Source organism: Telmatherina bonti (genome assembly GCF_933228915.1).
Source record: "Telmatherina bonti genome assembly, chromosome: 16".
Lineage (NCBI taxonomy): Eukaryota > Metazoa > Chordata > Actinopteri > Atheriniformes > Telmatherinidae > Telmatherina > Telmatherina bonti.
This window is the reverse complement of record NC_136614.1, coordinates 12,811,251-12,837,374: the sequence shown is the minus strand read 5'-3', so window position 1 is coordinate 12,837,374 and position 26,124 is coordinate 12,811,251. Positions and strand designations below refer to the sequence as shown.

The 26,124-nt window shown below is 40.0% G+C and overlaps 1 protein-coding gene across 2 annotated transcripts; it reads right to left on the bottom strand.

The window, feature by feature from the left end:
* Nucleotides 1-1,857: 1,857 nt before the first annotated feature.
* trim54 (tripartite motif containing 54) lies at nucleotides 1,858-25,988 on the bottom strand. Of its 2 annotated transcripts, XM_079255262.1 has the most exons (8): nucleotides 25,688-25,988; nucleotides 25,026-25,204; nucleotides 18,264-18,447; nucleotides 16,005-16,100; nucleotides 14,174-14,407; nucleotides 5,431-5,453; nucleotides 4,763-4,887; nucleotides 1,858-3,539 (listed from the first exon to the last, which is right to left on the bottom strand). In XM_079255262.1, the coding sequence occupies exons 1-8, from the start codon at nucleotides 25,958-25,960 to the stop codon at nucleotides 3,469-3,471; spliced, it is 1,185 nt and encodes a 394-aa protein (XP_079111388.1). In that variant the 5' UTR covers nucleotides 25,961-25,988; the 3' UTR covers nucleotides 1,858-3,468. The 2 variants fall into 2 exon arrangements, with proteins under 2 accessions (XP_079111388.1, XP_079111389.1); XM_079255263.1 differs by lacking the exons at nucleotides 1,858-3,539; nucleotides 4,763-4,887; nucleotides 5,431-5,453 and adding an exon at nucleotides 12,794-12,919.
* Between the last annotated feature and the right edge of the window lie 136 nt (nucleotides 25,989-26,124).

Sequence of the window (26,124 nt, the reverse complement as noted above, 5' to 3'; positions counted from 1 at the left end):
CGGGCTGCAAACAACTTGATGAAGAAGTTCATTCATGTGAGTCAGGTGTGTGGGAGGAATGACACGTCTGAGGCCTCGTCCACACGTAGCAGGTATCTCACCTGGATGACAGGACAAATTGCGAAAACACAGATTAATACAATCAAAATCTATTGTTTTAAAAACCTCCGACCAAAATGAAGATGTGCAAATACTCCGTTTGCATGTCTGCATGTGGACATATATAACCGGAGTTTTAGATTTTGAAACATCACCGTCTAAAAAATAAAATACCATGACGTCACATGTGTGACCTTTGTTTCCAACAGTGTGGACGTCCTCAACACTCCGTCGTTTACATGGGAGTTTTAATTAATCTTTAATTCCAAATAAGTTAATTCCGCTTCAAACTGATGAAAAACGACCATGTAAACACTTAACTCCTCATGCTAATTTTTATTCAGAATTAAACTTAATTCCAATGTAAGTCTCTGGTTTATTAGCATTTTAATTCCAAACTATTTAATTCCTCTGTCATGTAAACCTTCATTCCGCTCTAAGTTAATTCTGGTCGTTCTGAGCATGCTCGTTACCTTGTCCTGTCCCGATGACGCGCGTTGTTTTACCTCCCGTGTTCGGCGGTCTATCTTTCTTCTCCTTCTCAGTTGCTGTAAAAAGTGAAGTAGTATGCTCGTGTTGAGCTGCTACTTCACATTTATAATCAAAATAGCGGTGAAACTGGTACTTATTATGTAGTTTTTACAAGTTACGACTGAAAAGACGAGAAGCAGGGAGCCAGCTTTGTTTGTTTCCGGTATACGTCATACGTCACATGCACCCTCTGTCCAATCAGAACCCTTCCCAACCCGCCGCTCTGAAGAGGAGTTAAGGACGTGTTTCATGTAAACCTTCATCCTGAATTATTTTCGTGTAAACACATACGAGAATACGTTAATCCCAAATTATTTTATTCTGAAATATTAATTCAGAATCTAAAAAAAAAACACACCATGTAACCGTAGCCACTGTTAACGCAATCTGTTTTCCAAGCGCTTTGTGTTTGTTTTTACACTGCCGTCAGTACCGCTCCACATCGATGACCACAGGTGAAGGACGAGATTATAGACAGTTATTTTTCACCACCTCTGGCTGAATGGGCGAAGATATTTGGTTAAAAAAAACAAAAAACGTGGCTTTGTGTGGACATAGTCTAAGGCAGGGGTGCCCAAGTCCAGTCTTTGAGATCTACCATCCTGCAACCTTTAGATGCAACCCCTGTCCAGCACAGCTGAGTCAAATAGCTGAATTCCTCTTCTGCATGTCATTCAGCTCCGCAGAGGCCTGCTAACGAGCCGCTTATTTGATTCAGGTGTGTTGGAGAAGGGTTCCACCTAAAAACAGCAGGATGGTCGATCTCCTGGACCAGACTTGGGCACCCCTGGTCTAAGGTACTTGAGGACCAGGACTGGTAAACACTCTATCAGACAACAGCAGATTAGTTAAATTAAACATTTTGGGGGTGTTTGTCGACCATTTTTCCCCATTCTTAGTAACTGCTTATAAAAGCATGTGTAATTATCAATCACTTTTATTTTACTAATTTACAAAACATCTTCATATATGGCAACACAAAGTTTTTTGTATTTAACTGTAATGAACAAAGCAGCGTTCATCAAGTCCTCCAGACCACACACCAACAAGTCACATCTATACAAATGCACACACATAATACACACTCACACATATGCATACAATGTTTCTGGATGTGCTGTGCAGTCACCAACTGCACTGGAAAAACTGAAACACTCGATGTTCAAATATAAGTACTTAAGATAAAATAATAAGAATGAAAACCAAAAATACTAAGAATTGGGGGTGGAATAAAACACATGGATAACGTTTTGACATTATTTCTAATCTCCAGCTAATTAATAGTTTTGCCCTTTCACTGAAAACCTTTCTGTACACCTAAAGACACATTTTCCTGCTTCTCTGCAATCTGATTTTTTTTTTTTCCCCACTCGGAAGACATCTTGACTTCCACAGTTGCCCCTAAAAGCCACTTCATGACATTTCAGGTGGTGGGAACAGCAGGTTGGAGGCACTTTGTCCTTTTCTAGCATTCTGCTGGTTTTTGACATCACTTGGTTTCTTACATCTTAATTCTTTACCTGCCTGGAAGTTTCTGCTGAAGACCCACTAAGCTTCTCCTTCTCATGCCAGACTTTATTTTCACCTCCATATAATTTGAAGGAATGTTGCATCAACAGTAGAAGAAAACAAGTTAGTCTTCTGAGTGCAAGTTTTCCACAGTTATATGAATTTATTGAAATGCTTCTGTAATATTTCTAAATAAGAAAAAATACCCCAATTATAAAAGTGGGGTTTAATTAGATCACTTAAAACAATTTTTAACAATGCATTGCACAATGTTTATAGACTGCTTAGTCAGTTTTGTAAAGATGGTAGATCAATGCAGCAAGGCAGTATCCATCTCTAAAGTTAACTGGAAATATAGTAAAAGTGTATATATATTACATTTAAATTATTTACAATCTGTTGGCCCACTTGATGAGAATATCATGTAAAACTTTCAAGGTGTATTGTTGTTGAGTTTGTCTTGTGGAACATATTATTCTTACGTTTTACGTACCAAGGACCACGCTCCAGAGGGAATCTATGTCTAAAGAAAAAGTTTTGCTGTAATTTCTCACAATGAAAATACAAAATCAGCAAAAAATCTGTGCTCAAACCCTGTGATGAAGACATTAATGTTAGAGGCATTTACAGACGAGCAAATCAAGCATCCTTACATGTTAACATTGTCTCATCAGGAGCGTTTCAACTTTAATTTTTATTTAACTTTCATCAAAGATGAACTGATAAATACTGATGGATGAAGATGGAAAACTCCAGAAAAAACGTAAATTACACATCTAAGCTTTCACCGTCTCTTGCATGTGTGACATTTTCAGTGACACTGAAAGGGTTTGGATAGGGCTGGCAACCCGACAAACCTGCTGTAAAACCTCTGAGGTTAAAGCGAGAGGAAAGCTGCTGGCGGCATGGCAACAGACTGGAAACCAGTGGCGGGGAAAGAAAGAAAACATGTACAACATGTCAAAGGGAATCTTTTTGCAGGTTGGCTCCAGTTTCGTTTTACATCATCACAGAATTTATATTTCATTCATGTTTGTTTATGCACACAGAAGATGTATTGGTAACACACACACGTTTCTTCAACCCTTTAAATTTGGTCCCATGAGTTAATAATCAGAAAATGGTTTCTGTTGTTGGTGGAAACACTAGAAGTTGATCAAACTAAACGTAGCACAAAGGCCCAACCAGATAAAAGCAGGATGGATTATTCTCGACAGGTCAGTAAAATGAGGTTAATCCTGATTTTTTTTCTTAAAGTCTTTCAGAGAACTAAAAATGCTTTTCCATTAAAATCAAGCATTTAATTCTGCAAGAATTCAGCTACATCACTTAAAATCTGGATCCAAACTCCAAGTCTGACTCGTCTTCCTCTTGGAGATTCTCCTCATCCTCTCCCACACCTGAAAGCACAGACAGACACACAGACAGGACTCTGTATTTGTATGACAACATGACTTCCAACCCACTATGACCAGAACGACAGGTGCATTCATGTAGTTTCAGGTTTTAATGAGTTAAATAGTTTAAATCTGAGAGATGCCAGAATATCATAAATGTTTTCTTTTATTGTCCTGAAACTCGGTGATGTGTGCCGAGATGTTTTAAGTGAAAGTTGCCATGGTGACTGAGGTATTATGTTTGGTCCTAACCGGTCTCATGGTTGCACTTCCCAATCTGGTTTCCCTGCAGCCACCAATGTAGACGATGGTTTTACACTTTACAGGCAACCTGATGGTATGAAATCTAGTTTCAGTAATAAGACGTACTTATCGAAGCTGTTCATAATGATCTTTTTTTTTTTTTAAATCTCACTTCTGGTCTTAATCAAACTTCTCTAGTGACAGAGCTTTTTCAGCACCGAGCTGTGGAACGAGCTCCCCTCCCATCAAACCGGCCCCACTTTGAAGTCTAAAACACCCTAAGACACTTTTTTTTTTTTTTTTTTTTTTTTGTTAAATTTAAGCAAGCAGAATGACTGTCTGGATGCTGTGTTCGCTGAGCAAATTTACTTTGCCAAGGGGAGCATTACTGGTATAATAATCCCCCTGATTTTCTAGATTTTTATTTTATTTCCTTATTTATTTTGTGTAAATTTTTGAGTTTCTACTGCTGGACCAGACCAGAGAGGATAGGAGCAACAGAAAGATGAAGGGAAAGAGAAAGACCTCGTAGAGATAGAGAAAAAGACAGAGATAGAAAGAGAAAGAAGGAAAAAACAGACATCTGCATAAATGTACACATATACACTTTTATACTTATTTACTTTTATCACAGCATGCGAACTGTGTCTCCATTCATTCTTTTTTACTACATTTTTGTTTAGTTTTTTTTTAATTTAGTTTTTAGATTTCTTTTGTATATTTCTGACATATTAGAGTATTTTATTTCTAAAGTACTTTAATGTATTTGAATTGCATCATTTCTGGCTGTGTGTGGGATGTCTATTTCTATGTTTACAGCACATTGGTAACCATGTGTTTTTAGGTAGTTTGCTCCTGTCCTAAACATCCTAAACAAATGTGAGTCGATGCGTCCCGAGTGCGCTCACACCCAGGACACACCTTACAAACGTGAACTGAGCCTGATTGTTAATGCTTTACTTATGTTGTATCGCAGCACATACTGGAGCAGAAGTCGATGTTTCTCAGCATGTCAGAGACGTCGTCTGTGTCGACGGTGAAGTGGCTCATGGTCTCGTAACTGAGCTCCGGCCGCTGGATGCCAGAGGTCTTCATCATCCCAGCCATTCTGTCAAAACCCAGATGCCAAGTTAAGACTAAAGCAAGTTTCTAAAGCAGCTTATTGATTAGATAAATGTTTTTGGTGATAACATTGGGAGAGTCATCGAGGAAAATAAAGGTGGTCTTCATCATGTCTACATGTTGAAATGCATGGCGTCGCTGTCGTGTGATTGGCTGATTAGATTTGTGTTAACAAGCAATTACACAGGTGTACCTGATAAAGTAGCCATTATCTTAAAATAATGCAAAGATTTGGTATTGCAGGATCCATTTACATCCTGCAGAAAAGCCAGAGACAAACACCTTTAAGATGCTTTTAATAGTTCTATAATTTCCATCAGCTAAAGTCACGTTTAAAAGTACTTGTATAGTAAACTGCTGTAATTAAAGATGATAGAACATCTGGAAGTATTTTAATCTATTTTTTAACAATGTACTGCACGTATACTTGTAGGTTTATTCTTCAGATCAACCATAGTTGATTGAAAAAGCAGCAGAAAAAGATGGAGTAAAGTACCTCAGAGTGAGAGCTTCACCACCCAACACTTACTTTTCCAGCATGACCTTTGCATTCTGTGGCAGGAGAGGACAAAAAAAAAAGAAAAGAGAGGAGAAGAGGACACACAGTTAATCACAAAATCCTTCAGTCGTCGGTGTCAACAACATCTGTCAGAAGTATTTATCAGGCGTGTAAAATGAAAACATGGTTTTTAGGAAGCTTCCTGTGTGGTTTTGTGGTGTTTACAACAACCTGCTGCCTCTTTAACACCTGATTTTAGATGGAGTTGAACATAAAATAGCAACACCTGAGGCACAGACTCTCCTCCATCCACACATTCACACACTCCCGTCAGGGAGGCAGGTGACGCAAACATGTTGCATCAGTAAAGATGCTAAATTTAGCTGCAGAGTATTCCCAACTTTCACTAAGTGTTTCCGGGTTTTACTCGGCGCTCTGCAGGTGTGTCACGAAGTCGGATAAAAGTGTCTTCCAAATAGAAAATGTGGTGTTCTGTCCAAAAAGACACATCTGGAGGAAAAAAACATGGAAATGTCTTCTTCTCTTCCTCTTTTCCAAGCTGCACGAAACTGAAAACTAATAAGAATATATATATATGTTATGGTGAAATAGTCAAATGACCAGCAGCTTTATGGCAACTGCTGTTTTTAGGTAATTAATAACATATAAAACAGAACAAAGTTATAGCGTAAAAGCTAACATATGTCAGCTATAATATAGCATTAGCTTAAATTAATAAAATTCTAAATTTGCTATAAATATCCTAAATGTAATATTTTATCAAATTACTTTTAATCTGCCAACATATACATAAATATGTGGATGAGAAAGAAGATCAATCATTTTAAATGTGATTTCTCTTTTTCTATATTTACGGATGTACATTGGTAGTGTTTAATTGTTTGTCAAAATATTCTTTATTTCATTGGTGCTCAGTGGAAAACAACAAAGAAGGATGACGAAGAAGACGAGGATGTAGGTAGAAACAGAAGGACAATGACAACAGAAGGTATGAAGGAGGAGGATGACCATGAAGGAGGACAACAGTAGAGAAGAACAATGATGGAGAAGAAGGACGATGATGAAGATGAGGAAGAAAGACAAACACGGGGACAGTGGCAAGAAAGAAAAGGTTCAATGAAGGAGGAGAGACATGGAGGATGATAAGAGAAAATGAAGAATAAAGAGGATGAAAAGACAGAATGATGAAGAAAAGGGACAAAAGAGGAACACAGAAAAAGGTTTTTAATAATTTTTTTACAACTAAAAGATGCAAACAATCATTTTATGTCCTGAATTTTCTCTCTTAAAGCAGAATTTCACACATATTTTAATTTGTGTTGAAGCCTCTGAAACATTTGTGTGTAAATTATCTGTTTGTCTCAGTTTTATTTAATGTCTTCCATCCATCTGAAGGATAAACACAATTTAAATCATATTTCTAAATTAATTTTGACACTTTATTTTATAAAAAGCAGCTTCTTTATGTCTCCAGTTAAATCTACAAACAGAAATCCACTCAAACACTTAAAATCTCGAGTGGTTTCTGTGTAATCTGACACACTGGAAAATGGTTTGCATGTTTTCTCTGTGAAGACGTGTTTGTACCGATATGATCATCACTGATTGCTGCATCAGAACAGCTGATTATCTCAGCATGAGCATGAATTCTTCAAAAATGTTTGTGTGTCTTAAATACTGCAGGACCAGAGACTCAGCTTTCCTCATGTTACTGGAAGCAAAGAGCCCAACATGGAGCCATCCCTGCTGGGCTCCCTTTTCCAGTTTCCCTCTTTACCCAGCAGCTGTGCACATAAAGCGTTTGATCGTCGCTGTGTGGGGGTCTACGAGCGTTTCATGAGGTCTGTGGATGGATGGAGGGAAGGTTTTTGGACTGTGTAACGTTTGAGGTGAGTTTTGTAACTGTAATGTGGATAAACGCTAAATGCGATGAATATGTTGCTGAAACATCCAAGTTCTGCCTCCAAACAGCAGCAAAAGATTTGCAAACAATACTAAAAATTACAGTTAAACTGTAAAAAAATAAATAAAAAGACATTCTGACTGTTCTGTGTTAAGTTTTACCAACATAAACAGACTCATTTGAACTGGTCACACACTAAAAAATAAACAAAAAATAGCAGGTACAGGCATGTAATTATCTCTCCTCTATGTCCATCATCCTGCATGTGTGACCACTGAAAGGTGCGAATGCTCTGAAGAAACACTGAGACCTGGTGACTCAGAGGTGGTGTGGGTCACATTCTGTTAGCAATGTGGAACACCCACTTCCTGCATGAGTGGACCCATCTAATCCTCCTACAAGCTCAAATCAAGGACACTGAACTGATTTTTCTTGGTTCTTAAAGTGGAACAATTATGTGCATTTCAGGTTAATTTATTTTTATTTCTGAGACCAGAAGGGCTGGGATTGATGGAGTTATTGTCACAAATCACTTTATTTACGTCAGACAGACCCTCTCTGTAGGCTGTCAGATCAGCCTGTGGGCAAAACGAGTGGATTGAGACTCTTCCGCATTAAGCCCCGCCTCCCGCCACTGCACTACATCGGAAGCGCGCACCGCACCTGCTTTCACCGTCATTGTAACGTCTCATAAACAGAAGGATTAGGCTAATATGAACTCAATAAAAAAAACAAAATACAATGTCAACACACAGCATACAGCCCTACATGTTGGAACCTGAATCAGAGCCTGAAAACGAAGTGGAAAACAGCAACCCACAGCAACGAATGCAGCAGGATGTCTCTCTTTGGTGAACTCACCAGCCATCGTTGGAAATAACTTTATCCCACGTTTTCCACCCGCCTGATGTATTTGTACATGCCCTTGTTAACCAGTAGAAGGTAACCAATCACCGAACCTTATCCCCTGGGACGTCACAAGGATTTCCAAGTAGAAAAAAACTCTCTAAAACGATGCGTTTTTCGTCGCCATGGAAACCGAATGGAGAACGTGCTGGAACTCAAACTCAAACATGTGTTTAGGTGATAAAAAACGGTGTCATTCACATGTCTGATGAGGATTCAACACTGTAACACTGTAGAAAGCTCAGAAAACTCCAAATACCATCATAGCACCCCTTTAAGGACATTTGGCTTCTGATCTCCAAGGTTCCTTCGGCTCGGACTAGCTACTGATCATAGCATGAGCTGGTCCAGTCATTGCCCCCTGGGTTGTTTACCTCCCTGACCAAAACTGGTGTGAAGTTTAATGTGAGAATGCTTATAAAACCACCTGGAGGGAGAGTCTAGACTGGATCGTAGGGGGTTGGAAGGTGATGCTTTAGGTCGCCTCTCTGAGATGTTTGTCTACAACCCCAGTTCCAAAGATAAAATGGGATGTTGTGTAAAATGTAAAATTACAAACAGATGGCAATGCTTTGTTAATATCATAAACCCAATTTTCAATCCCAACAGAACAGAAACAATGTGTCAGATGTTGAAACTGAGACATTTTATTAGATTTTATTTGAAAACATTTGTAAGAAGTAGTTCCAGGATGATGTTTACCATTGTCTCTGGGAAACGAGGAGACCAGTTGCTGGACTTTCAGGAAAGGAACGTTGTCCCATTCTGGTCTTGCTGCTCAAAAGTCCTGGACCTTCATTGCAAGATTTTTGGTTTTATGATGCTCCAGATGTTTTATATTGGTAAAACTGCAGGGAGACCAGTTTGGCAGCTGGACTCCTCTGTGGTAGCCATGCTGTTGTGATGGATGCAGCATGTGGTTTCGCATTGTCTTGCTGAAATCTGCAAGGCCTTGTATGAAAGACATCTGGATGGGAGCAGATGTTGCTCCATGCACTTTTCACTGCTGGATGATTCACAGATGTGGACGTTCCCACGTCATTGGCACTAATCCAGGGGTTTCCAGCTCCGGTCCTCAAGGGCCAGTCCTGCAGGTTTTCTAACCCCAACCCTGTTTCCTTGCTGCAACACACCTGACTCAAATCAATGAGTTATTGTGCAGAACTTCAAAGTCTGTTGGATCCATTTAGTTTGAGTCATGTGTGTTGGAGCAGGGAAACATTTAACTGACATCTGTGCTCACAGACAGTGATTTCTGGAAATCTTTCTGAACCCATGCAGTCATGTCCAGCAGGAAATTTAGTCTGTTTTTACTGCAGTGCTGCCTGGAGACCCCAAGATCATGAGGATCCAGTTTGACCTTTCACCTTATCCTATGCGCACAGAGATTCCTTCTAATTTTCTAAATCTTTTAATGATATTTTTCACTTTAGATGGTGGGGTCTACAAAAAAATTGTTCCACAATTTTTTGATACCATTTGCTGTCTATTCATCGTGTTTTGTTCCCGATCGGTTCTCAAATGACCTAGTTAAATGTCGAATGCTCCTCCAGTTGTTTTTGGTTAGTGCCGTTTACTTTCCCAGCCTTTTGTTGCCCCTGAAAAAGGATTTCCATGACACTGTTTTGTTATATTTCTGGATTGAAATGTCTAAAAAAACAAGCTCATGAGAGCGTAAAAACTTTTTTTTAGTGATATTTGAGACTTTTTTTTAAAAAAATGTAGCTGTTTCCATTCGCATGTTTTTTTTACTGCAATATTTAGTTTTTGCACAATTTTTGGTGTCATGGAAATGCAGCGAGTGAAATGTCTTTGTTTTATTGTTCAGTGTGTTTCTGTTCTGTTGGGTATAAAGTATAGATTCCTGACTTTAACAAATCAGTGCCTTTTGTGTTTATTTACATTTTACTCAGCATCCTAGTCTACATTTAGCAGATTCTTTTATCCAAAGCGACTTACATATGAGAGTGAGAACAACACAAGCAAGAAATCAAACAGTAGAGGACATCATAGATAGGTGCTAAAAAACTGTCATGTTTAATATTGATAAAACAATGCTCTCCCTCTCTTTTACGGATCTTTTATTGAATCAATTTTGTCATTTTCCTTGGTAGCCTGGTTTGGTAATTTGGCTCTGAAGGACAGAAATAAAATCAGTCAGATTATTAAATGGTCCAGTAGGCTGATGAGCGAGCCTCAGCCGAGCCTTGAGACCCTGTTACACCAGGCAGGTGCAGCGTATAGCCTCTAATATTGTGAGATGTGACTCCCATCCTTTATTTGTGGAGTTTCACCTTCTCCCATCAGGACGCACGTTCCAGGTGCCAAGCCGCAGGACAAAACGTTATAGGAACAGTTTTGTTCCATCTGCAGCAGTCCTCCTTAATAAATTTTATCTGTTAATGTAACGATTTATTGATTTTTGACTTTGCAAGCCATTCTGAATGTTTGAATGTCTGTTTTTTGTGTGTATTATATTTATTGTCTTCTGTGATACCAAACCTGAAATTGCTGTACAACAAATGTACCTATGGGTACAAATAAAGTCACCTGAACCTAGTCAGACTGCTGCGGGTCCAGTTGGATGCAGGTACATCCAGGTAGTACTACAGGCAGTATCCAAACTTTTTTGGGGGGAATTGAATGTTTTAGACAAACTATCTATTTAGCATCACCTTCCCATTGCCTCCCTGCAGCCTCGACTCTCCGACGATTCACATTAGACAATACAACTTAAACATAGTTTTGATCAGGAAGGTAATTTCATCTCTCTTGCACAGAGATTCAGTCATTTTAAAATTGAAGGTGTGCATTAATATCTAATGGAAAGCGTCCTTGTTACCTCTCAAAGCCTCTATCTGTCCACACAGTGACAATCTTAAGCCGGCGCCGGCTCTCCTGTGTTGTGCTGTGCATCATGAAGTTGTTTTGCTTCTCATTTGTAAAAGCCTGAGCACTCCTCACTGCTCTGCATACACATCACCACTCAGCTTGTCTTCGGGTGTTTTGTCCTTTGGCTGAACCAGCTTTCGTCTGAGGGTGTTTTGGGGGTTGAAATGAACAAGAATGCTGTGTTCAGAGAAGATGCTTTTAAGGTTCTCAGACAAGTTTCCTGTCAAACCCTGATTGTCCACAACTTTATTAAGCTGTCTTTATCCACAATATCTGAATGTGTCTAAAGAGTTGTTGCAAACTGATGTGGTGTACTGCCTTATTTCCCACCAGGTACAAGTAGCCAATTGAGACACTGAAATGGCAGGTTTGAACTGATGCACCTTAATTGAACCCCTCCTTATTTGATTTCTTTAGATGTATGTTACTACCAGGTGAATCAGACCATAAAACATGAAGGCCATGTGCACACATAGCAGGTATCTCACAAAATGAAGATGTTTTTCAACAATCTGACCCGTCAACCACACAAAAGTGCAGATTTACAGCATTAGAAAGGATTCTTTAAAAAACCTCCAACCAAAGCAAAGATTTACAAATACCAGGTTTGTGCATCTGTATGTGCACGTACACAACCGGGCTTTTAGGTTTCGAAACATCACTGCCTGTGACAAAAAATACTCAACATCTCATGTGCGACCAGTGGTACGGCATGGATGACCTCTGAACAAACTAAACAATGTGCCTTATGTAGTTAGATGTGGACAGATTATATTAAAAGCCATGGTGGTGTGCTTTGAAGTTGTCTTACGCTGGGATGATTGGGTTACTATGGGGCTGCACGGTGGCATAGTGATTAGCACTATGGCAAGAAGGTCACTGGTTTGATCCTTGGCTGGGACATGGATTGGACAGTGGTCTTTCTGTGTGGAGTTTGCATGTTCTCTCCGGGTACTCCGGCTTCCTTCCAACGTCCAAAGACATGCATGTTAGATTAACAGGTCACTCTAAATTGCCCATAAGAGTGAGCGTGAGTGGTTGTTTGTCTCAGTGTGGCCCTGCGATGGACTGGCGAGCTGTCCAGGGTGTACCCTGCCTTTCGTCCAAAGACTGCAGGGATAGGCTCCAGCTTCTCTGCAACCCTTCATCGGACTAAGAGGTTAGGATAATGAGTGAATGAATGAATTATTAAAAACAGCTTGAAGCACTTTAACTGCCTGATTATACCTGATCTTATGTGTCTTTTGCAATTTACACTCACTCAACATACACTCACTGCTTTATTAGGTACACCTAATAAGTTGTTAACAGCAATCAAAATCAACCAATCACATGGTAGCAACAAACTCCATGGAGACATGTAGAAATGGTCAAGACGACCTGCTGAAGTTCAATCTGAGCATCAAAATGAAGAAGAAAGGGGATTTAACTGACTTTAAACATGGCATGGTTTTAATAAAACTATTGGTTTACTGTGACTTTTACACAATCATTTCTATGGGTTACAGTGATCTGGACACAAATGCCTTGTTGATGTCGGAGGAAAATGGACAGACTGGTTGGAGATTAAAGCAACAGGAACTTAAATCAGCAGGGCTTTCAACCCAAGGTATGCAGAATACCATCTCTGAACATTCAAAGACATGAAGCTGACAAATCTGCAGCCACTGTGTGATGCTATCATGTGAATATGGAGCAAAGTCTCAGGTTTGTTTCCAACATCTTATGAATTTATGGCAAAAATTAAAATCCCTTCTGAAGGAAAATTATATCCAATCCAGAGCTAAAATGGTGGACCTAGAAAAATGGGAGATTAGTCTTATTATTACCTGTGTAAGTATGTTTTCTTTGCTAAAGGAAGAATAATTTAAATCAGTTTTCCAGTGTGTTATGATGGCGATCTGTCCAGGGTGTACCCTGCCTTTCACCCAGAGACTGCTGGGATAGGCTCCAGCTTCCCTGCGACCCTTCATCGGATTAAGCTGTTAGGATAATGAATGAATGAAGGAAAACCCTGGCTATGTGTGTACATGGCCTAAGATTACATGGTAATTATTCTGCATTTTGTTTTCCGCTGGAAGTCATACAACCTTCATTTAAGGATAGAAGTTTTGCTGATTCAGTGTTTGAGTTGTCTTTAGTTTAAAACTACAGGACATGACTACTTCCCGAAGTGACGAATTTCAGATTTTTTGAGATTTATATGTCCTCAGAGAAAAGAAACACATGCTTTTATCTTGTTGTGAAGCACATACTGTGCACCAGAATCTGAATACGCCCTGTGCAAACTGCATCCTGTCTCAGTCCAGTCACTGGTGACACCAAATAGTCTCGTAATATTAATTTAAGATTGAGCTGAAAACCTTCCTTTTCCATGATTCTTATAGTGAGGATATGAGCATCTCCTGAGTTGGAGTCTGCATGTCCAGGACCCAACTGTCCAGGTTATGCTCTTTGCTCTTATAGTTATGGGTAGTCTAGCCATCCATTACTTATGTAGCAACGGGGATGTTACCTGATGCACTGAGAAGTACCTTGCACTATTTCTCTAATATATTAATGTATAAATATATGCCAATATTGCCGTCTCTAACTTATTTCTCCTTTTTTCCACAGGTCTTCCTGAATAAGTGCAGTTGTACATGTTGATCTGTCTTTCCTGTCCTCTCCACCCCAACCAGTCGAGGCAGATGGCTGCCCTCCCTGAGCCGGGTTCTGCCGGAGGGTTTCTTCCTGTTAAAGGGGAGTTTTTTCCTTCCCACTGTCGCCTCATGCAGCTCAGGATGGGAGATTGGATCGAAGTCATGACTCGATGCAATCAGTTGGTTTCTATTATAGGATATGTATGAATTGGCTCGAAATGATGTGTATGTTGAGTCGTGAATGTAAAGTGCCCTGTGACAACATTGTTGTGAAGTAGCGCTATACAAATAAAGTTGAAAAGTTGGAAATAATAAACACTTTCTGTATAATAAGTGAATGTATTCCTTCTATAAATACAACTGAATAAGCAGTAACTGTGTTTGTTTAATTGACCCTGCAGAAACACACCTGTATGAACAAGGACATGTGTGGCTCCTCCATGGCGTGTATAGCCGACTCCACCAGCGCGGCGGCGTTCTCCAGGTGATCGCCATGGCGACGGATGAGGGCTCGAGTGTGTTTCAGCTTCTCATCCTGATGTTTGGTGATCAAACCAACCAGGTCCTGCTTTCTCTCCTCCAAGATGGCCACCAGGCTGTCAAAGTGGCTGGCAAGGTGCTCTTTCTGTCTCTGACTGTTTTCCTGTAATGTCATGGAGAATTCATGTCCACAACAAGCTGAGTGACACCTGCAGGGGAAATAAAAACCTAACAAACTGCATGAAGCAGATTCCTTATATATTCCCGCTTACTTGCCACAGAGCCAAGTCTGATTAATGAATCCCCCCCAATCCAGTTTTAACTGCATCCATATATTTAAAAAAAACAAAGGAGCATTTTTCTGGTTTGATCCTCAACCCATAAGTTTCCCAGCAGCCTTCCTGTTATGCACTCAGCAAGTGTAGCAAGATTTTCTGACTAAAACAAGCAACCTGGCCGATGAAAACAAGCTAAAAATCACCTATAAGTAACCCTAGCAACCTCGGATGTGAAGCCGTGCATCATAGAGCAGCGATGCGAGCAATCAGAAGCTCCAGCAGGACGTGGTATAACTATTAATGTGTACACATCACATAATTCATGTAAAATCAAACTACTCTACATAGCTTTATTTGATGACCGCTAACCATAAACATGACTTTTTTTTTTCTAATTAAAAAGAAAAGTTTATCAGCAGAGTTCTATTAGTGGAACGAACTGTTACCGTGAAAGGAATAAATTTATGGAATGAGCTTCCAAAAGAAGGTAAAGAATCAGGAACAATCAATGTATTTAAGAAAAGCATAAACGAACAATATTAAAAACTTATGAAGAGTTAGAGGCATAATGTGAATTACCTTGAATAATTACGATGGTGTTACATTTTGGATTTCTGTAAATGCTTTCAAAACTACTAAAAAGAAAGGAATGTAATGGGTATTAATGCAAATTTTGGAACAACTAGATGTTGATTGTAATTATTGTAAAATGTATGACAAGAATGGACATAAGATGATTATGAAATTAATTAAGGGGCAGATATCATAAGGTTGCTCTTCTTTCTGCTCCTTTTCATTCAAGCCAAATTTAATTGGCAGTTTTATTTTGTATTTATTTTGATGTTGTTTTGAATTAAAAAATTAAATTGAATTGAATTGAATTAAATTAAATTAGGATAAAGGAATTAACATAATATCAGAGCATTGATAAGCATGTAAATATACTGTAGCATCTATTATACATGAAGATTATTATTATACATTTTCACTATAAGGTGAGCAGTCACCTTGTGACACACTTGTACTGGACTGAGACGTAATTAAGAGGGATTTCTTTTGTATGAATGTCTATGTTGAGATTTACATAATATCCTTCTTCATTTATGTTTTAAAGCTGATGTCTGGGAGGAAAGAGGCATACGCTTCAGATTACATGACTGACAACCATACAGGCCATATAATGATGAGTATGAATGTCTGTTAGGTGAATAGGAGTTAATCCCGTTGCACTAAACATCTGCAACTATGTGCTGCTGTAAAAAGCTATTTTAGGGCAGAAAATATAAATGTTAGTGTCTCTCCTTTCTGTTGATATAACTGTATGACAAGACATAACATGACAGATATTACCCTGCTAAACATCAGCATTAAGCTTAGCATGAGATGTGTGCGCATGTCTAGAACAGCTAGATAAGGAGGTGAGGTCTGCTCTGATCGTGGAAGTTAAACTTATCATTTTGTGTTTTTTAGTGCATCCATAACCTCTATGGAGCGGCAGATTTCTTCCATCTGGGACACCGTTGCCTCGATGTGGTCGTTACTGGCGACCAAGGCTGCAATGCCATCAGTCAACGCCGTCTGCAAACATTCAGGCATCGCTGGTGTTAAAACCACTTTGCACAGCAGGAAATGAACAAAACTAATAAATCTAAACTCCAACAAGCATCCGAATGCATCAGTAAATTAACCAGCAACTCAAAATGTCGTCACACCAAAGACTGGTTTAAAAAAAAGTGATGTAGTGTCTGTTTAGTGGGAGTTAAATGGGATTTTGCTTTGTTTTTTATAACACACATGCATGAAACAAATTGTTTTTTTATGATCAAACATTAGAGAACAAATGAGATGCTTTTAAATTATTGACATGAGTAGAATTCAACTATTTCTGTGCTGAAATCTGTTCAGGTTGTGCTGCCATTTTTTTTTTCCTGATTTTTTTTACTCATAAAAATATTCTCGAGGATTTTTTTAAAAATTATTTATAATTTCTATCCTGATTTTCAAAATATTTTATATTCTTTCTTTTTTTTCCCACTAAGAGGGAAAAACTGAAAATGTTTTACTTTTTGACCAGATTCTAAAATATTTTCAACTTATGCAAACAAAAAAGAAAAGCAAAAAGCAAGAAAACTACTTAAAAGGAAATGATTATTTATTTATTTAGCTGTGACAAATAGAGAGGAAAAATAGTTGTTTATACATTAAACATTTATGAAATCTCTTGCATGGATAATGCTGCAGCAAAGTAAGCAGTTTATTTACCACTGAGCCTATAAATGAGCAAAAAAACTTAAAATAATAAATAAATTTACCACAAAAATGTAAAATATTCTCAAATTAATGCTTTTTTTGTCTCAAAGAACAACAAATCTAATTTTTTTTACGGTTAATAATACATTTAATCTCATCATCTTTTTAACAGTATTAAAACATTGATATTTAATGAAGAAAATCACTAGATTAACATAAAATGAAACCTCAGAATTGACATTAACATAAAAGATTTTTAGATCCTGCAAGGTCCTGACCTTAAACAAGGAAACTGGAGAACAGTGCTGTCGGAGGAAAACTCTGCAAAGAGTCACTGCCGTGCATCTGTTTAACTTATGACATAATGTGCATTTTTACTCAGCTGTTACTGCTCATCTACAGCTGAAGTGCTATTTAATGAGCTGCTGGTGCGGCGAACATTCACACTTCTGTGTAGGCCGAACGAAACGAGCAAACTTTTGTTGGTCAGCTTTGCTCAGAGGTAGAGAATCAACAACTTTTCCGAGCCTCATTTAAATTTCAGATGAGTGATTCAGAGACGGAGTGAGAGATGGAGAGGTCGCTGCTGAAATGTCAAACAAAGCCAACTGCTCGATAAAACGCCGCTGCCAACTGCATGATAAAACTGCTGCACTTTGCCTTTGTGTGACTTTGGGTGTCAACGAGTAAAAGAAAGAAAAAAAAAAAAAGACTTCATGCTTTGATTTTGCACAGAGAACAATGTGCGACATTGCTGTTGTTGACCTTTAGATGCCTTGTTTTCAGAGGTTATTTATTTACATGCATACTGCGCATTCGCCCTAGGGATCATCTTGTTTTGTAAAGAGTTACCAGGATCCAAACAGGAAATGAGATGAAGGGTAAAAATAGACACATGAGGAAGGATAAAGGTCACCATCCCATTCTGAGAAGGACCCATTCAAAGTTTTTCAAAGCAAACAGAAAAACTAAAGAATTTGCAAGGATTTTAGGCACCAATCACAAATGAAATGCTTGTTTCAAGTTAAAAGATTTTAATATCCGTTTAACTTTCACACTATCAAAAAGGCCAGAGAAAAATGTTTGTTTGTTTCCAGCTTCCCCGTGATCCTTATTGGAACAAGCAGTTGAGAAAATGGATGTATGGATGAATTTGGGGTCATATTTCCCAGCTTTCAGCTGTAGTCCTGCGTGGATTTGTACCTAACAGCTCTTTAATGTTCGCAGCAGCATTTGTTCAACATATCTGTTGCTTTGGATTTCACATTGTAGTTGTAGGTGACGCAGAATCCAGTTTTTAATCAGATTTTAGCACCCATGTGAACAGAGACATCTGCAGGAATCTGACTGGAATTTAATTTAAAACCATCTCCACATGTTTTTTGTTTTTTTTGTTATTGTTGTTGTTGTCAAGATCGTCTAAATTCAGCTTCAAATGAGTCTTGATATGCAAAAATGTGGATTTAAGCCTGCAGCGTGAGCCTTTTTTACCTTCTGTGTCATGTAGACGCTGCTGAGCGGAGCCACGTCACACTCTTTGTGTTGGCCGAACACTTTGCACATGGAGCAGGTGGGCGTCTGGCAGGACAAGCAGTAGATGTTGATTTTCTCCTCTTCGTGTTCTTCACACATCAGCTGCTGCTGTTGCTGCTGCTCTGGCTTTGCGTTTACAAGCCTGGGGGAGACACAAAGGCAAACAGGGTATTTGATACGATTAGACCTTGCCAGTCTAGACTGCAGATATCTCAATCAATGAGTGTATGAGACTTTACATCAACTTAACACAAGATGATCGGGTCTGGGAATTATTAATCAAAAGGATGCAAGACTTTTTTAAGATACTGATGTCTCTGTTCTGGACAGAGGAGTTTGATTGTTTTGATTGTAGAAGTAAAAGAACCACACTATAATAAACTAATGAGTGTCTGAATAGCCTCTGGATCATAGACCGTATATGAAAGATGGACGGAGCCTCTAGTGGTTAAAAGTGAAGTCTATGCGGAAGTGCATAAAACTGCAGTTCCCCCTTCATCCACTAGGGGCTGCAAAACAGAGCAAATCCCCATAGACTCCCATGTTAAAAAGACCAACTTCACAGCAGAAATAAACATGTTTACAGCAGAAATAAACATGTTGAGCCTGGTTCAAAATCCTTTTTAGGTTTAATAGATCAGGTTCAGGTGAATTTAATAGATCAGGTGAATTTTTTTTCTAACTCACCCGTTTAAAAGTAATTTAATCTCGAAATTCTGCACAATTAGGGGCGTGTCCTTTTGATTGACCCAATATCCCACTTCAAGTAAGAACAACGTAGAACAACCGCAGTTTTTAGTAGGTTAACAATGTGACTTAGCTTTAGCCCACTTACCTCCGTTAGCTGGGTAGCTCCTGTTATCTCCGGGTTAGCTCAGTTAGCTCTTAGCTACAGAAAGCTAGGAGTTTGCTCGATGTCAATCATCCACCATAACGCTCACAGCTCCCCTCTCAGCTCCACCTCTTTGCCCATATTTGTATTTTCCAGGCAAGAGGACACCCATGTCTCTGCCAAGATGGCGGTGGTAGGAACCGCCCACCAAGCTTCAGTTCAGCTCTTCAGGAACCTATGGGTGACGTCACGGAGGCTACGTCCCTCTGTTTATATACAGTCTATGCTATGGAACCACCTTTCAGTCACATATAACGCAGATCTGATATCTCTCCTCAGGCACTTTCATCGCTATCAGTGATCCAATCTCATATGATACCTAAGTAGGTAACAACCCTCATGTGACTTAAATGACTAAAGGTGCTAATGACCTCTGCAATCGTTAAATGCAATAAACTCGGAATGCCACGCGGAAGTGAGCCTTGAAACACTTGAGACTCCTGAAAGGCAGTAAAAGTTATGGGATGGTGCCTTTATGTCCAGATGTTTTCAGGACGTTTGGGCACCATCATGCCAGAATCTCTGGATCTTTTGACATCATCAAACTCAGTCAGAAGAGATTCTATCATCTACTATTCATGTTTGATCCTTTAAAACTCTTTTCACACAAACGCAGAGCAACTTTCATAATCCTATTCGTGTCTTTTTGTCATTGGCCATCAATTAAACTTGGCAAAGTTTTTCTGTCATTTCAATGCAGAAGCAGCAGAGCATCCACAATCCCTGGCAACAGGACTTGGCAACAGTTTTCTGCATTGTTGAACCAGCTTAGTTTACTTCTGTTATCACTGACGTACTTTAAAACGTCACCGGATGATGAAGAATCACAAGAGGAGTTTGGCTGAGATGCCTGCTGTATTTTTGCTTCTGGGGAAACAAAAGTGTCACCGCTCATTTACAACCCAGTTAGTTTCCAACAAAATGCTTCAGCCATAACATAAATATCTTTAATTACATAAGAATACGTATTTTCCTGTATCAATGCCAGATATTAATCAAAATCCTCACAGAGAAGCTTTTCTATCCTGGCAAGGGCACCTTTGACAGAATGGGCATTTAAGCAATTATAATTTCCACCATTAAAAAAAAAAACAAAGTACTGAAAGTTTTTGAACATCACTGTGAATGAGCATGTATTTAGATATGCCAGTTCTCATGAAAGGTAACAGCTCTTTGCTGTAACCAGTGACTCAATGAGCTGCATTTCAGAGTAAAATTGACTAATTTACACCGAGGATGAATTCAGCATCACTTGCTAATAAAACCGAGGCAGGTGGACTGAAGAGGCGTCAACTATAAACATTTTACTCGTATGTAAAGCTTCATAAGTCTCTGTGATTAAAAGTCAGGAGTCTCTGCAGCTCACAATGACAGACCTCAAGAAGGTCAAAATATGAGCTATAGCTTTTTTTTTTTTTTTTTTTTTTTAAATGAAATTATGATATAAATATTAAAATTAACTGCTCAAAATAATAAGATGCTGGAAAAAATAATGTTCTAAAACATGTTTATACATTAATGACAAACCCCTAGTCACACTGAAAGCATCACTAGTTTCTACTTAATAAATTAAAATTAAAACAGCATTGTCCAAAGTTGGTCCTCGAGGGCTGCTGTCCTGCAGGTTTTCGATGTGTTGCTGCTTCAACACACCAGACTCAAATTAAATGGCTCCAACAGCCTATGAAAGTCTGCATAATGACTCGTTAATTTGAACCAGGTGTGTTTTAGGAGACATGCATGGAAAACCTGCAGAAATGTGGCCCTCGAGGACCGAAGCTGGGCGCCCCTTAAATAAAACATTCAAATGGGGCACATTTTTCTTCCAGACTTTCTTCAGCTTGTTACTTTCCCTGCAAGTTTCCACTCACATCATCCCATCCACTTGTCATCAACTTGAGCTGCAGATGTTTTAACACACTGAGTTTTGGTCTTCAAATCCGTCTCTGACAATAAAATGCAAAAATATCTCACATGATGAGAAAATAGTCTTCATAAATCAGGGAAAAATGACCATCAGTGGGGCTTTGTGTGATAATTTAAGAATAATTAACTTGGATCAGCCTCACTCTGAGCATCACCGTCATCAGCAGCCTGTAAAGCAACAGGATAGGAATGTAACACTGCCCTCTGTTGGTGGCTGCTTATTACTACACAAATGTTTAATCACTATGAAGATTTTATGACAAATAAGCAATAAAAAAAAAACTTAATTGAGACATTAGAAAATGTTCATGTTAAAGAGTATGTTGTAAGTTAGAACCCTCTTTGCATACTTAGTCACTTGGGTGATATTAACATGGAAATTAACACTGGACGTATTGTCCTGACTGCCTTATGTATTGTAAAGAAAAATATTCTCATGAATTGGAAGAAAAAATAGTTTAAGTATTATTTCGTCTAGAAACCTCCTTTCACATCTCATCAGTAATGTGATGATGTCATTTCTTGTTTGGGGTTCTTGGATGGCTGTGGATCTGTGGTGCGCTCCTAACTGGGGATCTTGGCTGCTTTACTGCTGGGGTGTGCGTATGGGGTGTGTGTCGGAATGTGTTATGGTGCATTTATGTGGGGGGTAGGGGTGTGTATGTGGGGGTGTGGTGGTGCATGTGGGTGGGGGGATAGGGGAGTGTATATGGGGGAGTGTGGTGATGCAGATCAGAGGCTTCCAGTCCTTTGCCCCCCCAGGGGCCTCTCACATGAGGCATGTTGAGAGGGAGAGTTGAGGGTATGCGGGACCGAATGTATAAAGTTATGAACGGAAGGTGAGAGAGTTGGGGGGGTAAAAGAATTTAGGTAAATTAGGTGGGCGACAGGGTGGGGGAGAGGAGTGGATGCATGTGGGTGGGTGGGGGCGTGAATGTGGGGGGGTGTGCTGGTGGGTTGGGGGCGTGATGGGGCATGTGTGTGTATGGTGGAGTGTACTTGCGTGTAATGTGAGTTTGGATAAAGGGGGGCTGGGGTCTGTGTGTACGTGTAGAATGAAGTGTGTAAATGGAGGTGGGGAAGTGTGTGAGTGGGGCGTATGTGTGAATAAAGGGGCGAGTATTGAGTGGGAATTGAGTAAGGGGTGCTTAATGGGGCATGTGAGGGTGTGTAAAGGGCAAGTTTGTGGGGGAGGGGTGTTACATGGTGTGTTTGTATATTGGAGAGTATGTGAGTGGGGGCAGAGAGAATGGGGGAGTGTGAGATGGAGCATGTGTAAGAGATGGGGCGTGTAGGGTGTGTGTCGAGAGCATAGACTGTATAATAAAGATGGACGGAGCCTCCTAGACGTCACCCATAGGTTTCTGAAGAGCTGAATTGAAGTTCTGTGGGCGGCTCCTACCATCGCCATCTTGGCAGGGGTATGTGTGTCGTCTCGCCCGGAAAATACAAATATGGTCAGGGGGAGCTGAGAAGGGGGCTGTAAGCGTCATGGTAGATGATTGACATCGAGCGAACTCCTAGCTAAGAGCTTACTGAGCTAACCCAGAGATAACAGGAGCTAACCAGCTAACGGAGTTAAGCGGGCTAAAGCTAAGTCACGTTGTTAACCGGCTAAAATTAACACGGTTGTTCTACGTTCTTCTCACTTGAAGCGGGAGATCGGGTACCTGTCAGTCAAAAGGACACACCCCTAAATATGCCGAATTTCGAGATTAATTTACTTTTAAACGGGCGAGTTAGAAAAAGATTCACTCCGCCCACAGTTGTCGGGATCGTAAATGTGACCTATTAAACCTAAAATGGATTTTTGAACCAGGCTGTAAACATGTTTATTTCTGCTGTGAAGTTGGTCTTTTTAACATGGGAGTCTATGGGGATTTGCTCTGTTTTGGAGCCCCTAGTGGATGAATGGGGAACTGCAGTTTTATGCACTTCCGCATAGGCTTCCCTTTTAACCGTCGGAAGCTCTGTCCATCTTTCATATACAGTCTATGGTAAGGAGGGACTTTGTGAGTGGGGAAGGGTGTGCGTGAACGAATATGTGTGGTTGGGGGATCTGGTGCCTGGGGAGCATAGCTAGTGCACTGCGGTATGACTTGGCCGCCACTCTGTGGTCTGGAGGTCCTGGCTCTCTATTGGTGTGGGCTGTGCACACTCTGGCTCACTCTGTGGGGCTGGAGGGTTGTGCTCTATCTGCTCTGGCTGCCCGGTGCCTGGCGGGGGTCTCCCTTGCCGGTCTGGACTTGCTGGGGCCCGTTCTCCCCCCTTTTAGGGGTTATATTCATAGATTGTATAAAACAGGTGTACAAAGTAGATGTAAAACTATAGTAAAAGCCCTCCATGTTTTTGAATCTACCAATGCTTTTAGAACAGGTGTTTTCACTAACATCTACCTTGTAGAGGAACTGAGTTAATTAAATTCAGCTGGTTTAGTTACTGGTTGGAACAGCTGCCATAAAAGACTTGTACTATATGGCACAGAAGGGTAGTGCGTGTCTAGATTACACCTGGATGACACCACTGAAATAAAAGATGGATGAAACCTCCGTAATGTCACTGCAGGCTTCTGAAGAGCTGAATTGAAACCCAAGGGGTGGTTGCTATCGTCGCCATCTTGGCAGCGTCACGCTTGTCGTCTCTCCGGAAAAAACAAAAATGGGCAAATAGGTAGAGCTGAGAGGAGGGCTGTTAGCACGGCGGTGACATCTAGTGAAATCCGACCTACCTGTAACTAAGAGCTAACTGAATCAACCCAGAGCTATCAAGAGCTATCAAGAGCTAAACAGCTAACGGGGGAAGGCAGGCTAAAAACAAATCATGCTGTTAACCAGCTAAAAACTGCAATTGTTCTTCATTAGTCTTTCTTGAAGCGGGATACTTGTTACTTGTCAATCAAAAGGACATGCCCCTAAATGTGACAAATTTTGAGAAGAAATTACCTAAAAACACAGGAGTTATAATAAAAAAGAATTCACTTCCCCCACAGTTGTCGGGATCGTAAATCTGACCTATTAAACCTAAAATGTTTTTTGTCCCAACCTGTAAACATGTTCATTTCTGCTGTGAAGTTGGTCTTTTTAACATGGGAGTCAATGGGAATTTGTTCTGTTTTGGAGCCCCTAGTGAGTGAGGGGGGAGCTGCAATTTTTGGCACTACCGCATAGGCTTCACTTTTAACTGTCAGTGGTTGCCGCTTGGTAATAATGAATACACGCCATCTACAGGCGAGATGCTGTTACTGCACTTCTTGTGATTGGGTGCTTTTTACTGCAGGGGAGTTTGTTTTGTTTTTGTTTTTTTTGTTTTTTTTGGCGCAACAAAGTCTCCTTTTTTCTATGTCACTTTCTGTCTTACGGTTTCTTATGCAGTCGTAAAATTATGACACAAAATTGCTTCAAAAGCCCAAATCGTGTATTTATGTGTGTGTGTCTTAATTCAACATCAATTCCAACAATAATTTTCTACATACTGATTTAAGGGAGAGCTCTAACCTGGAACATGCTCTTTAGGACTATTTTGTGCTTAAACAACATTTCACAAAGCAGATTTTATTTTAGCTACTTCACATGAGATGATGCAGGTTTTGTGAATGAGTTAAAGGAGTTAAAAAAGGGGAAAAGTTTCCTCTTTTTGACGTGTTAAAAAGGAATTATGAAACTGCAGCAAAGGAAATAAGTTTAATATGATTGTGTTACTATACAATTATGTGTTCGTTTATATGAAGGCTGCACAAAACAGATAAGAAACTGTCTGAAAATGAACCATTTTGGCTCAATCTAGGAGAAAAATGGAAACATTTCAACTGAAATTTCATTTATGTGGCACTTTGACATGGTGGGTCTGTTCAGGGTCTACTTTCTGTAGATCTTACCCCCTGATGTCTCTCCCTCCCACCTCACCTGGAGGTCTCCTGCTGTCTGTACATATCTATAATGTTCTCCACCAACAGGTTCCTCTGCAGGCCGTAGACTCCATGGCGGTCCAGCACCACCTCATGGCGGCACGATGGACAGCGGAAGCGGCTGCTGCTAGAAGGCGCGCTGGGGGGGCTGCGGGACTGCCACACAGGGTTAGTGGACTGAAAAGGAGAAGAGAAGCATCAACTTCAGTTCCTCTGCTGCTAAAAGATGTGTTGCTAACAGACTTGAGGTTAAGTGCTGACATACAACTCTTCTTTCTTATAACATCTAAGTCATCAACAATTATCCTTTTTTTTTTTGTTTTGTTTTTTTTGCTATAAATTATTATTATTGCTTTTGCTATTGCTTTTGAAGCACAATAATATGCTCCAAACTTTTGTCACCTCTGACCACCACACAATAACAAAATAATAATAACTATCTGGCCAAAGTGAAATGTGTCTTATTTTCTTTCGGTTGACAAAAAGAAAGAAAAGAGAAACATTAAGATGGTTTAAACACCTATTTAGTCTTTATATCTAGTCCAACTGTGGTGTTTGGTTATATGTTAACACTATTCTGCTTTGTGTTCCTCTGTAAAGGAGTCCTGGGAAAGACTTTCGGCTGATTAGACGCGTGAAGCAGCATCCAGACTCTCTGACCTGGAAGATGTCGTTGGCACACTTTCGGCAGAGGTTGTGCTGGCAGGGCAGGATGACCACGGGTTTGGAGAACATCTCCAGGCAGACGGGGCAGATCAGCTGCTTTTCCAGGTTCTCCATGGTGGGCCCGGAGCTGCCTGCTGCTGGGGGCTTGAAGCCGAGAGCAAAGTTCATCCCCTCCGGAGGCGATGGAAGATGGGAGCAGGAACCAGACAGGTGGGTGATTTTTCTATCCTGCTCTTTTCTAAAGCAACTTTCTTTGTCTTTGACCATCTCTCCCCCAACATGTCCATCCCTTTGCTCCTCTATAAAGACCCTCCCATCCCCCTCTCTGTCCCAGTCCCACTTCAGGATTGTTGACTGTTGGTATTTTTAGCTCCTCGGTTTGTTCTGGCTTGGGTTACTGTCCAAACGGCGTTCCACAGCCACAACCAGTG